General features: G+C 49.7%; 1 protein-coding gene across 1 annotated transcript; it reads right to left on the minus strand.

The window, feature by feature from the left end:
* Nucleotides 1-571: 571 nt before the first annotated feature.
* LOC127347783 (serine carboxypeptidase-like 50) lies at nucleotides 572-2222 on the minus strand. The gene has a single exon (XM_051373939.2). The coding sequence runs from the start codon at nucleotides 2168-2170 to the stop codon at nucleotides 827-829; it is 1344 nt and encodes a 447-aa protein (XP_051229899.1). The 5' UTR covers nucleotides 2171-2222; the 3' UTR covers nucleotides 572-826.
* Nucleotides 2223-16600: the final 14378 nt, after the last annotated feature.

Raw genomic sequence — 16600 nt, forward strand, 5'->3', positions numbered from 1 at the left:
CTATTGAAATATGGTAGATATTTTCATGGTTTAGCACAAGTCAATGTGTGGCGCCCATGTGAGCGGCGCCACACTGCACTGTGTGGCGCCCATGACATCGGCACCACACATGTCAACTTATATCAACTTATATGTCGAAAACCTCCAGGGGGCTTCAGACGCTTAGTCCTTAGCCGGTTTGGTGACCCTGTTTGTGTGGCGCCCTTGGCATTGGCACCACACTACATACTGTGGCGGCCCTGTCGTCGGCGCCGCACAAACAGGGTCGCCAAAACGGCTAAGTCTTTGAGGAATTGTCTTACAGTATGTTTTAGGTAATTATAAGTGTATGTGTGGCGCCCTTGGCATCGTGTGTGGCGCCGACGGAAGAAGTGACGCCACACATCCTGCCACGTCAGACTCGAACACACATCAGCGTCGATCGCGCCACATCGGACGAGTGCCGCCGTCCGCATGGGCGCCACACAGTCAGGTGTGGCGCCGATGAGAGGAACACCACACAAAAGGGTTAGATGGGTAAAATAGTTTCACCGGGAAGGTTCACAGAAGGATTATTTTTGTGTAACTCGCCTCAACATTTCCACTCCGCAGTGTTGTACGACAGGGCTCAGATAGTTTGACGAGAATACGACAAAGCCCAAAACTTGGTTCTTTGATCACGGGGACTGGGGGGTTCCTGAATGTTTGGGTGAGACATTCATGTTTGACTGGATTCATCACCAAAATGTCAGAGAACAATCCAGGAAATCATCACTGAATATTTCTTCAGAGAAAAATGTCATTATTGCACAGTTTTTGCATGGTATGGGGTCAGTTTTACAAAGTTTCAGGCCGGCATGAGGCCACGCGACCCCAGGCGGCTGCCGCCGAAGAGCCCGGTCTGCGTCACCCATCCCTCAATCATCTCCTGCGTGGCGCGCCCGTTGTCCGCCGGCACGAGGTGCCCGGCGCCGTACACCACCACGTGCGTCAGCGCGCCGGACCGCTGCACGTACCCGGCGAGCTCCTCCTCGTCGTCGCCGGAACCCGTAACCCGCCACACGGCGCGGTCGGCGTCCTGGAACGCTTGCAGGCCGCCCCACCGCAGGTCCCTGATCCACGCCTCCTGCGACACCACGCCGTCCCGGAGGTCCCGGACGCCCTGGTACAGCAGCACGCGCGTCTGCCGGAGCAGCGCCTCCACCTCCGGCTTGACGCTCTTCATCACGTCCTCGTGCATCGCCGCGCCGACCGCGTCGCTGCACTCCTCCCACGCCACGTCCTGCCGCGCGCGCAGCGCCGCCTTGACCTCCGCCCGGTTCACGAACGCCCCCACGGCGTCCGTCGCGTACGGCCGCTGCTTGGCGTAGTCGTAGAGCGTGGCGAGGCCGGTGGCGTTCTGCAGCCACGAGAGCACCTTCCCCCGCGCGTCCGCCGCGTCCCGCCACCGGGCAGACGACTCAGTGAGCGCCACCGCCGCCGCCTGCAGCGCCTCCAGCTCCCGCTTCTGGCGCGCGTTGATGAGGCACGTGAAGTAGGCCGAGTCGGCGTGCGTGGCCACCTGCGCCACCGGGTGCGTCAGCCCGTTCCCGATGGCCACGCCGCGGAGGTTGATCCGCCGCCCCGCGGGAAGCGCTGGGTTGGTGGAGAGGATGTGCGCCCCGGTGGAAGGCACGTACTTGCCGGCGTAGCTCTCGCCGGAGAGGAAGAAGGGGCGCGCGCGGGAGGAGGGGCTGGCGTCGAAGAAGGCCTGGAGCGCGGCGTGGATGTGGGCGGCCACGACGGACTGGTTGGTGGGGATGAGGGCGGGGTCGGGCGCGGCGCTGAAGCCGGTGCCGAGCGGGCTGTCGAGGAAGAGGAGCCCGAAGCGGCGGTTCCAGGCGAAGGGGTTGCGGGAGAGGGCGGCGCCGTCGGGGGTGACGAGGTAGGGGCCGAGCTCGAAGAGGTTGCCCACCAGGCCCGAGCAGCCCGGCCCGCCCTGCAGCCAGAGGAGGATTGGAGTGGCGGCCGGCGGCGTGAGCGGGCTGGCGGCCTCGTAGAAGGCGTAGTAGAGGGAGGCGTTGGTGGACGGGTCGATGGGCAGGTAGCCGGAGCTCGTCGGGAGAGCTTCCTTCGGGAACACCGCTGAGGCTGCGAGCGACACGGCGGTCGTCGCGAGGAGGAGCAGAGCAAGAAGCGGCGGTGCAGCCATGGGATAAGAATAAGATGCTGTGTCAGTGTGGTACTGTAGTGAGGAATGTACTGGTTGGTGTAGATTTGAATGAGTAGCATCGTGCGCCCCGCCTGCGTGGGGCCCGGCTGAGCGTGCAGCGACCACGATGACCTTCTACTTTACTGCATGTGGGAGCATGCTCGTTGACAATGGCGACCACGTGACGGAGGATCAGCGGCGCGACGCAAACACTGAGTGGCCGTTTCTGTCCACCGTGACCGGAAATGTGTCTTTTCCCTGCTCCAGCGGAGCCACGCAAAGTGATCGGGTCTTCCGCGGAGACGTAAACCTGGTCCGACGCTCCGCGGTCGCGCCGAGTGTCCGCTGAAAAAGACGTAGGACCCGTGCGTCAGTGGCAGGGAGGCCGATATTATTCCCGCCAGTGGCCATTCCCCGCGCAAAATATCAAACTAGACCAGCGCGAGCAGTCCAAAAGCGATGGACGTCCTCGCCGCCGCAGTCACCGCCATGGATGCGGAGCAAACCCTCGCACCCGCCGTCCCACACTCCCCCGTAGCCACGACTATAGCGACAATGGAGGGTGCAGCTCCGGCGGAAGCAAAGCAGGTCGCCACCAGCGGCGGCCGGGAGGCAAAGCCGAAGGCGGCAAAGAAGGTGCTCTCCAAGGAGGAGAAAATCATCGAGGTCGCGAAGCGTCGCGGCCGGCGCCAGAACCAGAAGAACAAGACTGCCGCGGCCGCCAACCAGCAGGCCTGACAGATGCAGATCAAAGTCGGCGTCGCGCAAGTAGCCCTCCATCCGACCTTAGCGGATGGATACATGCTTGTCAAGAGAGAGGGGATCGCCGACGTCGCTCCTCCGGCCTCGTCGGTGAGCTCGGTAAGTTCCCAGCTGCGTCCTGGAACTCCCGCTCCCTTGCAGGTCCACCCGGCGTCGCGGTTCGCCTCCGGCGTGCCGCTGGTGCAGTTGACCGGGAAGCCGGAGCAGTTCAACGGGGCGACGGTTCCCGACCTGAACCGGACGCCTAGAAGCGGTGACTCCTGCCCGGGCGCGACACACAAGACGCGCCAGGTGCCGGAGGAGAGCATGCCACAGCCCCGCATCCTGTTCGACGAAATGGCGCCGCCTGCCCCGATGATGGACGACCTGGTACGTGAGCTCTCTCAATGTGTGCGACTGTCGTGTATCATGCGTCTGACGTCCGGTCATTCGTATGCGTATTGGAAGGATCGCCATGAGACACACATCCAGGCCTTGATCTTCGGCGGCGGCTTCGTTGGCGATGATCGGGCCGGGACAGGCCCGCATGATGACTTGGCACCAACGCAAGATGCGGAGGACATCGAAACCGCACGGCTGTTCGCCACCCAGCAGACGCAGCCAACACCCGTGTCCGTCGACGACTTCGACGACGCACCAACACAGCATGTCCCCACGGACATTGCTACCAAGAAGAAGGGGAGAGCCGCAGGACACAAGGCTTCGTGGACGACAAGGACACGTGTTTGTGCGAAGCGTGGCTGGCAACGAGCCATGACTGTATTAATGGCGCGTAGAAAAAGGGCAAGGTCTATTGGGCTAATGTCTTGCAGCAGTACAACGAGACCAAGATGCACCCGCCCTACCATATCACAATCCCTCGAACGGAAGAGTCCTTCCTAAAAAGATGAAACTACATCAAACAAGAGACAAGCAAGTTCTGCTCGGCGGTCGAACATGCTAAGAACAACCCCGTATGCGGCGCTGGCGTCATTTCGGTGGTAAAGTGGCGTGCCGAAATCCGCGCGCGAGACGCCTCATTGCCATCGCCATGTGCCCAGCACCTTGGCCTCCTTTTGGACTTTTTTTATTGTTGTTCAGGCCTTGTTGTGCCCCTTTTGCTCCACTATGCTACCTTGTGCAAAGTGTGATGAACATATTGCAGACCCCAATTTGCGGTTGTAATTTCGTGCCAAGTTGACGCTAGTTCCTCTTTTTTGAAATCTGGCCTGCGTTGAAAATATGTCGCCCCGCTGGAGCCAGCCCCAGACGCAAATGGACGCGCGGCCATTTGCGCGTCCGCCAGGCGACGCGTGCGGACATTTTGGGTGTCCGAAATGCGTCGCGCCGTTGGAGATGCCCTGATGAGAATGCAACAAGATAAAATAACGGACGCATGCACGCCAGTCGGAGGGAGAGATGAGACATCTCCAGCGGGGGAGACGCATATCGAACGCCCAAAAGTGATCGCGAGCGTCCGTTTGCGTCGTTCCGCGGACATATTTTGTTCACGCGTCCGTTTGCTCCTAAGTGTGCTCCTAGCGGAGCGACCCATTTTTAGTTTTGCAACATATTTAAAAAGCACAGGAACTACTACTGTACATTGAAACTATACAAAGTAGTTGTAGAACCCTAGACTACTTGTTGTCTGACGGTCTGGCCCCGTTATTGCGTCCCTCCCTCGTCTGCTTCTCCGCCGCCGGCCATGCGGCCGCTAGGGCTCGGTGCGCTGCCGCATCCTCTAGCAGGCATTGCCGCAGCCTCTCGTTCGCGGCGTCTTCCTTGAGCGTCTCGAAGAACTCGACTAACGCCCTCTGCTCCACTGCCTTCTCCTTCGGGGTAGGCGCATCAGGGTCATCGGAAGACCACGAGATGTCGGACTCGTCGTCCTCTGCGGCTGCGGCGGCCACCACCCCGCGGCAATCCATCTCGAGGTCGAACACCGCGTGGCCCGCCCGCTCCTCCTCTGCTTCTTTCTGCGCGTCAGCTAGGAACTTGGCGTCCCTCACCCGGTCGAGGAGGTCGCATGTGTTGTCATCATTTTCAAACTCCTCGTTGGAGCTCGAGGCCGGGGGAGGTGGAGTCGGAGGTGGAGGTAGAGGTGGAGGTGGAGGTGGAGCTGGAGGCGCGGCAGCTTGCCCGCGGCCGGCGCTGCTCATGGTGGCAAAGGTGGAGGTCGAGCGGCAACGGCGCTACGGTGGAGGTTGTGCGGCGGCTAGGGTTAGTGTGGGAGGAGATGCACATGCCCCTGTTTATATAGGCCAGATGCAGGCGACGGCCGCGGCACACGTGGCATCAACATTACTTCATGCGCAGAGGTAGGCGACGGCCGTGCGCCACGCGAGTCATCGCCATTTACGCGGCTGCAGAGTGCCGAAGCGACGCCTCGGCGCCAGTACTGGCGCCGCTGAGAAGACGCATCGACGCAGGGTCGTAGCCAGGCGGGCCCGATGAAACGTCCGCCAGACGCGAGCGGACACTTTGCGCGTCCGTGCAGCGTCCGCAGAGATGCATCCGAGGCGCATATTTGGGCCAGGTTTGTGTCGCAGCGGACGGCCCGGTCATTTTGCGTCGCCCCACTGTACGGGGTACGAAACGCATTTTCGGCCCAGGCGGACGCAAACGGTCGTTCAACGTCCGTTTGCGTCGCGCCGTTGGAGATGCCCTGAGGCAACACTGTGACTCAAATCCGACGCGTTAGCCCGTTCGATTGGGACCGTTTAGGTGACCGCCCGGAAACACGAACCTGGCCGACGGTTTATTTGGCAGTGCCCCTAATGCACGGAGTAACGAAAAGATCAAAAAACGAAAACAAAAACAAAACAATTAAATTTAAACTAAAATTCATTAAACTTGGCCCTATTTTAGGCAAATTTTACATAAAAGAAAAGCCCTATATGGGCTTTAACTAAAAAATGTGGAAACCCTAGGCTAGGGTTTGGGACGCGATGGCTGCCGGCGCGCCACCTACTCCCCCCGGCGGCGACGCGTTGTTCCGACTGGACAAGACGGAGGGCGTCCGGGGCCCCGGCCAGGGCGACCATTGCACCCTTTCCCAGGAGGAGTGCGGGTCTAGAGGGATCATCGGCCTGCGTAGGCGTGCCAGCCGTGTCGCCTCCTACCGCTGCTCTGCCACAGCGGCCATGTCGGCGTGGAAGCTCGAGCGAGCGTGCGTGCGGAGTGGAGTGGGAGTGGGGACTGGATAGGGACAGTTCCTCTCCCATTCCACATTTAACAGGACTCTCGACCGCCGATGGGTGGGCATGGGAGGCAAGCAGACGGACGCGGGAGGACGCCGCTTGCCATCTGTATCCACGCAAACCTGGCCCAGATTTGGGCCAGGTTTGGATCGTCCCGGACACCGCGGACATCCGCTTTTGGAATGCATCGCGGCGTTGGGCCGCGTTTTTGTACGCGTGATTCATTCGGCGGGCACGGGATGGGTCGCCACGTTGAAGATGGCCTGAGAGATGAGAGCATCTGCAGCCGTGTCCCCCAAAGCATCCCCAAAGGATTTTGGGGCATGCCGGATATATTTTCGTTCTCAGTAACGCGTCCCAATGGTCCTTTCCGTCCGGCACGTCCCAATATAGTGTTCGGCACGCCGAGCCCATCCCCGGTCAACAGGGGACGCTCCGGGCGCGCTGGACACAACGAGAAGCAAGGTGGGAAGTGACGGGCCCGGCACAAAATTGCGTCGTGTGCTGGTAAAATGGTTTTTCTGGTTGATACGAGCTCCGATGAAAATGTTTTTTATATAAAATTGTATCTACGCAAAATTACCCTTATCCCCACCCATATTCCTCCTCCCCTGCCCACACATTTCCTCCATCCTCTCTTCTTTCTCACCTCCTGCTCTTCCTCCACTCCCTCCTCCTTCAACTCTTTCCTCCTCCTCCACTCCTTCCTCCTCCTCTACTTTCTCCTCCTGCATTTCCTCCTCCTTCACTCTGGCCTTCTCCTTCACTTCCCACCCCCCCTCCAAATTCGGCATCCTCCTCCACTCCGGCCTCCTCCAACTCCGCCCCATCCTCCACTCGGGACTCCTATTCCACTCCCTCCTCCAACTCCGGCCACCTCGTCGACTCCTTCTCCAACGCCGGCCTCCTCCTCCCCTCCGTCTTTTTCTCCTCAACTCCTCCTCATCCTCTCCTCCTCCACTCGGCCGACCCTTCCTTCCTCTTCTTCAGCTTCATGTGGAGCTTCCCATCACAGAGACGTGCCAAGATGCATACTAGAACGAAAATCGAAAAAATCGCTAAAAAATAAAAAAAAATCTAGATCTAGATCCAGATCCAAATTTCAACTTTTTTTACGAGTGGTGCACCTTTTTTCGCGAAGTGGCACACCTCGATGAAATAGCACTGACACAACAATGAGCTAGCAGTGGCGCACCACCTGGTACACTACTACTAACAATTAGCAAATGGCGTGATAACAGTGACCCACGTGATAGGCAATATAGTTGCGCCACTGAATAACTTTTTTTTAGTAGTGAAATGCTTTACCTATGGATTCTTTTATATTACATTATTGCAACATCTACGGAGAGAATAAAGAAGTAGAGTTGTCTTTTTTAAACCTACCGTGCCTTCCATTGATGGTTTCAAAAATTATGTAGCTTGACAAGTATAGGAAACATACCTTCAGTCCTGGTTCATAAGGACCTTTAGTCCCGGTTTTATAACCGGGACTAGTCATTCGGGATTAAAGGTCGTCCCCTTTAGTTTTGGTTGTAATACAAACCGGGACTAAAGCTATTTCGTTAATCTTTTTTATTTATTTGTTTTTCTAATTATTTTTCACTCTTTTTTTTCTATTTTTACAGAATTTTTAGTATTTCAGTTATCTCACAAGTTTAATCTCTAACTACAATTTCTCTAGTAAAATTACTTACTCATAAGGGCCTTCCATTGATGGTTTCGAAAATTATGTAGCTTGAAAAATATAGGAAACATACACTATTATAAAAAGGGCCTCCAGTCCCGGTTTATAAGGGCAAATCGGGACTAGTCATTCGCCTTTAGTCCCGGTTGTTATATAAACCGGGACTAAAGGCTATTTCGTTAATATTTTTATCCATTTATTTTTCTAATTATTTTTCACTCTCTCTTTTCTTTCTATTTTTTTACAGAATTTCTAGTATTTCATTTATCTCACAAGTTTAGTCTCTAACTACACTTTCTCTAGTCAAATTACTTACTCATGGTCAAACTTCCCGCTCGGTCACCCATCCTCCCACTACTCTAGCATGAAAGGGCCTTCCATTGATGGTTTTGAAAATTATGTAGCTTGACAATATAGGAAACATACACTAGTAGAAAAAGGGCCTTCAATCCCGGTTCATAATGGCATTTAGTCCCAATTTTATAACCATGACTAGTCATTCGGGATTAAAGGCCCTCCCCGTTAGTTCTGGTTGTAATACAAACCGGGACTAAAAGCTATTTCGTTAATCGTTTTTATCCATTTGTTTTTCTAATGATTTTTCACTCTCTCTTTTTTCTATTTTTTTACAGAATTTCTAGTATTTCAGTTATCTCACAAGTTTAGTCTCTAACTACACTTTCTCTAGTCAAATTACTTACTCATGGTTAAACTTTCCGCTCGGTCAACCATCCTCCCACTACTCCAACACTAGCACGCTTAACTTCCAAGTTCCTTCTCGTCTTGCTTCTAAGTGCTTCGCGCACATGTTATTGATACTAGTATCATATCAATCCTATTAAGATGTTGGTCGATGCCACACTTCTTTATTGTTTGAATTCCAAATAATTATTTTAATACACAAAAGCAATGATGTAATAATAATCTTGAATAAATAAATATTAACTTTTTGAATTCTTATTATTTTTAATATTTTCTATTTTTTAATTTTTTTTGCCAAACCTGAAAAATATGAAAATCTAAAACTTGGCTAACCTTTTATGGTTAATCTTTATGGTTGGAAGTAATAGTAATATTTATGCAAGATGCAATTATTAATTTAAAATTTTGAAAAATATAAAATCTTGAAATTCTAGCAAAAACTAATATCTTCCTACTTTCATATTTCCATTTGGAATTTTGAGAATCTAAAAATTAGCTAACAGGGTAAACACGGGTGAATTCTGATGTAACTTTTTCTCACATTCATTTTGGTATATTATACGTTTTTTTTCAACGTCGTATGCAACCAGAAAAGCTATTTTACCTTTTTCCAAACCTTTTCTGCAAAAAAAGTTAAAACTAAAATTTGTTAATTTTCTCTAATAGTAGGTTGCGTAACATACAAGAATCTCGAAACATTTATTTTTTGAATTGTCTATCATTTTCCTTTATATTTTACAAAGCTAAAAAACACGATCCATGGGGGGAGGGGGTGGGGGGGTGAAGGTGCGTGGGGAGCCAAAAAAAAACCTAGAAACCTTTAGTTCGGGTTGGTAGCACCAACTGGGACTAAAGGGGTGGCGGCAAAACATTTGTAGTAGTGGATAGATTTTCTATGATGTCACAATTTATAGCCTGCCACAAGAGCGACGATGCGTCGCATATTGCTAACCTGTTTTATCTGGGAAATTGTACGATTACATGGAGTCCCGACGAAGACTATTGTTTCTGATCATGAGGTCAAGTTTATGAGCTAATTCTGGAAGCCACTTTTGGGAAAGCTAGGGACGAAGCTACTTTTCAGCACTACTTGTCATCCCCAAACTGATGGTTAAACTGAGGTGGTGAATAGAACATTGTCACAACTATTGAGATCCATGATCAAGAAGAACTTGCGAGAGTGGGAAGATTGTTTGCCGCATGTGTAATTTGCTTATAACAGGACGGTGCACTCTACCACACAGCTGTGTCCGTTTGAGGCGGTGTATGGTTTCAAACCCATTAATCCACTTGACTTGTTGCCTCTACCCATACATGAGAGAGTTAATATGGAGGCATCGAAGAGGCAGATTTTGTACGAAAGATACATGCAAAGACAAAAGAGCTAATTGAAAAGAAAGGCAAGAACAATGCTGCAAGAGTCAACAAGAAGCGCAAAGAGACGTTGCTCAAGCCTGGTGATATGGTCTGGGTTCATTTTCGCAAGGACAGGTTTTCCAAGCTACGGAAGTCCAAGTTGCTTCCTCGTGCTGCTGGTCCTTACAAAATGCTTGCCAAGATCAATGACAATGCATATGCTATAGATCTTCCAACTGATGAGTTTGGTGTCAGTAGTTCTTTCAATGTTGTTGATTTGACACCGTATGACGGAGAAGACCTTGGAACGTCGAGGTTGACGCCTTTTGAAGGGGGGGGGGGGTGATGAGGACATCCCTACAGAACTACTACCTCTGTCATTGCAAGATGAAGACGATGTCGCTGTGAAGCTCAAGTCTAATGAAGTCAGGATTGGACCCATTTACAAGGGCTCGTGCAAAGCTACTTAAAGAACAGCTGAATTCACTCCTAAATGATACTTTGATCGATGAGAACTTTATACTGCCTAAGCCCTTCCATTTATGTATGATCAGGTATGAAGATGGAGTAAGCGTCGCATGAGGAGGAGAGGAGCAACTGGACATGGTGCTGGACGTGAAGACATCCCACAGACGCGCGAGGAAGGAGAGGGAGGCATGCGCGAAGGAGGGAGAAGGAGACGTCAAGACCGGTGCCTTGTCCGGTGGCACCGGCCGCCATACCGAACGGCCTGGCGCCACGCCCGGCGCCGCCGGCTGCCACACCGGGCGACCCGGTTTCTGCCGGCCCGTGCACCGGTGCACACCGGGGATGGTCCAGGGGCATAGGTGCGATGGCCTGGTGCCTGGCACGGTCCCCGCCAGATGGTCCGGCGCCTCGCCCAGTCCGGACCATCCACCGGACTGTGTCTAAATCAGTTGGCCGAATCCCGATATGAGTCGGTTTGTATCCCTTATTTTCGACCCCTGGTCGTCCCGAGCCCCTATATAAGTGCCCAGGACGCCCCCAAAATAGCTTCAAACCACGTTTAAGATAAACCCTAGTTCATAGTTGTTTGCTCTGCAAAACTATTGATACCAACACTCTCAAATTCGTTTCGATCTGGAGTTTTATGCTACTGAAAGTTTGTGTGTTGTTCCATTGGGTATTAGAAGATTGTAATTTACCGCTTCGTGGTCGGCGGCTACATGCGCAAGTGTGTGGAGTTGTGAATATCTTGCAGGGTTGAGAGCTGTTGCATTGGCGATAGGGATCGATCGAGAGATTCTTCAGCGTCATACAAGTTATCTCCACTTCATCATCGTGTATCTCCGCTGTGTTCATCGCGTGTTCATCACTACCCCCGTCGCTTACTGAGATGATCGGGTAACCCCTTGATACGTCTCCGACGTATCGATAATTTCTTATGTCCCATGCCACATTATGCATACTTTATGTCATATTTATGCATTTTCTGGAACTAACCTATTAACGAGATGCCGAAGAGCCAGTTGCTGTTTTCTGCTGTTTTTGGTTTCAGAAATCCTAGTAAGGAAATATTCTCGGAATTGGACGAAATCAACGCCCAGGGGCCTATTTTGCCACGAAGCTTCCAGAAGACCGAAGAGGAGACGAAGTGGGCCACGAGGTGGCCAGACAACAGGGCGGCGTGGCCCAGGTCTTGGCCGCGCGGCCCTGGCGTATGGGCCCCTCGTGTGGCCCCCTGACCTGCCCTTCCGCCTACAAATAGTCTTCATCGCGAAACCCCCAGTACCGAGAGCCACGATACGGAAAACCTTCCAGAGACGCCGCCGCCGCCAATCCCATCTCGGGGGATTCAGGAGATCGCCTCCGGCACCCTGCCGGAGAGGGGAATCATCTCCCGGAGGACTCTACACCGCCATGGTCGCCTCCGGAGTGATGAGTGAGTAGTTCACCCATGGACTATGGGTCCATAGCAGTAGCTAGATGGTTGTCTTCTCCTCATTATGCTTCATTGTCGGATCTTGTGAGCTGCCTAACATGATCAAGATCATCTATCCGTAATGCTATATGTTGTGTTTGTTGGGATCCGATGGATAGAGAATACTATGTTATGTTGATTATCAATCTATGTGTTGTTTATGATCTTGCATGCTCTCCGTTACTAGTAGATGCTTTGGCCAAGTTGATGCTTGTAACTCCAAGAGGGAGTATTTATGCTCAATAGTGGGTTCATGTCTCCGTGAATCTGGGGGAGTGAGAGAAACCTCTAAGGTTATGGATGTGCTGTTGCCACTAGGGATAAAACATTGATGCTATGTCCGAGGATGTAGTTATTGATTACATTACGCACCATACTTAATGCAATTGTCTGTTGTTTGCAACTTAATACTGGAAGGGGTTCGGATGATAACCTGAAGGTGGACTTTTTAGGCATAGATGCATGCTGGATAGCGGTCTATGTACTTTGTCGTAATGCCCAATTAAATCTCACAATACTCATCATATCATATATGTGCATGGTCATGCCCTCTCTATTTGTCAATTGCCCAACTGTAATTTGTTCACCCAACATGCTATTTATCTTATGGGAGAGACACCTCTAGTGTACTGTGGACCCCGGTCCATTCCTTTACATCGAATACAATCTACTGCAATACTTGTTCTACTGTTTTCTGCAAACAATCATCATCCACACTATACATCTAATCCTTTGTTACAGCAAGCCGGTGAGATTGACAACCTCACTGTTTCGTTGGGGCAAAGTACTTTGGTTGTGTTGTGCAGGTTCCACGTTGGCGCCGGAATCCCTGGTGTTGCACCGCACTACATCTCGCCGCCATCAACCTTCAACGTGCTTCTTGGCTCCTACTGGTTCGATAAACCTTGGTTTCTTACTGAGGGAAAACTTGCCGCTGTACGTGATACGTCTCCGACGTATCGATAATTTCTTATGTTCCATGCCACATTATTGATGATATCTACATGTTTTATGCATACTTTACATCATATTTATGCATTTTCTGGAACTAACCTATTAACAAGATGCCGAAGAGCGATTCTTTGTTTCTGCTGTTTTTGGTTTCAGAAATCCTAGTAAGGAAATATTCTCGGAATTGGACGAAATCAACGCCCAGGGGCCTATTTTCACACGAAGCTTCCAGAAGACCGAAGAGTCAACGAAGTGGGGCCACGAGGTGGCCAGGAGGTAGGGCGGCGCGGCCCAAGCCCTGGCCGCGCCGGCCTGTCTCTTGGGCCCCTCGCGACGCCCCTTGACCTGCCCTTCCGCCTACAAATAGCCTTCGTCGCGAAACCCCCAGTACCGAGAGCCACGATACGAAAAACCTTCCAGAGACGCCGCCGCCGCCAATCCCATCTCGGGGGATTCAGGAGATCGCCTCCGGCACCCTGCCGGAGAGGGGATTCATCTCCCGGAGGACTCTACACCGCCATGGTCGCCTCCGGAGTGATGAGTGAGTAGTTCACCCTTGGACTATGGGTCCATAGCAGTAGCTAGATGGTTGTCTTCTCCTCATTGTGCTTAATTGTCGGATCTTGTGAGCTGCCGAACATGATCAAGATCATCTATCTGTAATGCTATATGTTGTGTTTGTTGGGATCCGATGAATAGAGAATACTATGTTATGTTGATTATCAATTTATATCTATGTGTTGTTTATGATCTTGCATGCTCGGCTCTGGCCAAGTTTTTGCTAGTAACTCCAAGAGGGGGTATTTATGCTCGATAGTGGGTTCATGTCTCCGTGAATCTGGGGGAGTGACAGAAACCTCTAAGGTTATGGATGTGCTGTTGCCACTAGGGATAAAACATTGATGCTATGTCCGAGGATGTAGTTATTGATTATATTACGCACCATACTTAATGCAATTGTCTGTTGTTAGCAACTTAATACTGGAAGGGGTTCGGATGATAACCTGAAGGTGGACTTTTTAGGCATAGATGCATGCTGGATAGCGGTCTATGTACTTTGTCGTAATGCCCAATTAAATCTCACAATACTCATCATAATATGTATGTGCATGGTCATGCTCTCTTTATTTGTCAATTGCCCAACTGTAATTTGTTCACCCAACATGCTATTTATCTTATGGGAGAGACACCTCTAGTGAACTGTGGACCCCGGTCCAATTCTCTATACTGAAATACAATATACTGCAATTGTTCTACTGTTCTTTGCAAACAATCATCATCCACACTATACATCTAATCCTTTGTTATAGCAAGCCGGTGAGATTGACAACCTCACTGTTTCGTTGGGGCAAAGTACTTGGTTTGTGTTGTGCAGGTTCCACGTTGGCGCCGGAATCCCTGGTGTTGCGCCGCACTACATCTCGCCGCCATCAACCTTCAACGTGCTTCTTGGCTCCTACTGGTTCGATAAACCTTGGTTTCTTACTGAGGGAAAACTTGCCGCTGTACGCATCACACCTTCCTCTTGGGGTCCCCAACGGACGCGTGCTGTACGCGTATCAAGCTCTTTTTCTGGCGCCGTTGCTGGGGAGATCAAGACACGCTGCAAGGGGAGTCTCCACATCCCAATCTCTTTACTTTGTTTTTGTCTTGCTTTATTTTATTTACTACTTTATTTGCTGCACTAAATCAAAATACAAAAAAAAATTAGTTGCTAGTTTTACTTTATTTACTGTCTTGCACTCTATATCAAAAACACAAAAAAAATAGTTACTTATATTTGCTTTACTTATTTCAATATGTTTCCTTTTAATTTTACCATGAAAGACATGCCGGTAGGACGTGGGTCTATAATTGAGAGAAATAATATAGAAGAATTTTTCAATCATGTTAGTACCGTTGAAGATTTTGAAGATAGACACTTGGTAGAACTTGCTCCTACTTATGAGATTGCTGCTGCTGCTTTAGTTCGCATGTTGGAAACTAAATTTGTTAATCTCAGTCCTATAATCCAACACATGTTTCTTACACTCAGTGATATGGAAGAAGGGGAAAAGAAAGATTTTGTTTTAGAAACCCTTCTGAGAGAATTTGGTGGTATAGCAAGAGAGGCTAGAAAGGTCTTTATTAAATATAAGATGCTTGGTTCTTATACCAATTTTGTTAGTCTCCTTGAAAACATGGACATGGAGAGAGTAAGGTACACTAATAATATTAATGATGGTGGGGAGATCAAAGCACCAATACCATGTAAGCTCCTAGCGATGAATGACGCACTAGAAAATAACTATGCTTGGCTTGTTCCTGAAAATTTGTTTGATGAGAGTAGCAAGCCCAAGACTAATGAAAAGGGAGATGCTAAAACTTATGTATCTAATATACTATGCCTGGTTGAGAAAACTCCGCACTCTGCTGAGAACACACCATCTCTTGATAATACTTGATACACACTTTCTGCGCCTAGCTGAAAGGCGTTAAAGAAAAGCGCTTATGGGAGACAACCCATGTTTTTACTACAGTACTTTGTTTTTATTTTGAGTCTTGGAAGTTGTTTACTACTGTAGCAACCTCTCCTTATCTTAGTTTTGTGCTTTGTTGTGCCAAGTAAAGTCGTTGATAGCAAGGTTCATACTAGATTTGGATTACTGCGCAGAAACAGATTTCTTTGCTGTCACGAATCTGGGCAAAATTCTCTGTAGGTAACTCATAAAATTATGCCAATTTATGTGAGTGATCCACAGATATGTACGCAACTTTCATTCAATTTGAGCATTTTCATTTGACCAAGTCTGGTGCCTCAATAAAATTCGTATTTACGAACTGTTCTGTTTTGATAGATTCTGCCTTTTATTTCGCATTGCCTGTTTTGATATGTTCAATGGATATTTCGATTCCATTGACTTTCAGTAGCTTTGTGCAATGTCCAGAAGTGTTAAGAATGATTATGTCACCTCTGAACATGTATATTTTGATAGTGCACTAACCCTCTAATGAGTTGTTTTGAGTTTGGTGTGGAGGAAGTTTTCAAGGATCAAGAGAGGGAGATGATATAACATGATCAAGGAGAGTGAAAGCTCTAAGCTTGGGGATGCCCCGGTGGTTCACCCCTGCATATATCAAGAAGACTCAAGCGTCTAAGCTTGGGGATGCCCAAGGCATCCCCTTCTTCATCGACAACATTATCAGGTTCCTCCCCTGAAACTATATTTTTATTCCGTCACATCTTATGTGCTTTGCTTGGAGCATCGGTTTGTTTTTGTTTTTGTTTTGTTTGAATAAAATGGATCCTAGCATTCTTTGTGTGGGAGAGAGACACGCTCCGCTGTTGCATATGGACAAATATGTCCTTAGGCTTTACTCATAGTATTCATGGCGAAAGTTTCTTCTTCGTTAAATTGTTATATGGTTGGAATTGGAAAATGATACATGTAGTAATTGCTATAATGTTTTGGATAATGTGATACTTGGCAATTGTTGTGCTCATGTTTAAGCTCTTGCATCATATGCTTTGCACCTATTAATGAAGAAATACATAGAGCATGCTAAAATTTGGTTTGCATATTTGGTCTCTCTAAAGTCTAGATAATTTCTAGTATTGAGTTTGAACAACAAGGAAGACGGTGTAGAGTCTTATAATGTTTACAATATGTCTTTTATGTGAGTTTTGCTGCGCCGCTTCATCCTTGTGTTTGTTTCAAATAAACCTTGCTAGCCTAAACCTTGTATCGAGAGGGAATACTTCTTGTGCATCCAAAATACTTGAGCCAACCACTATGCCATTTGTGTCCACCATACCTACCTACTACATGGTATTTCTCCGCCATTCTAAAGTAAATTGCTTGAGTGCTACC

This window comes from Lolium perenne, chromosome 1 (assembly GCF_019359855.2).
Source record: "Lolium perenne isolate Kyuss_39 chromosome 1, Kyuss_2.0, whole genome shotgun sequence".
Taxonomy (NCBI): Eukaryota; Viridiplantae; Streptophyta; class Magnoliopsida; order Poales; family Poaceae; genus Lolium; species Lolium perenne.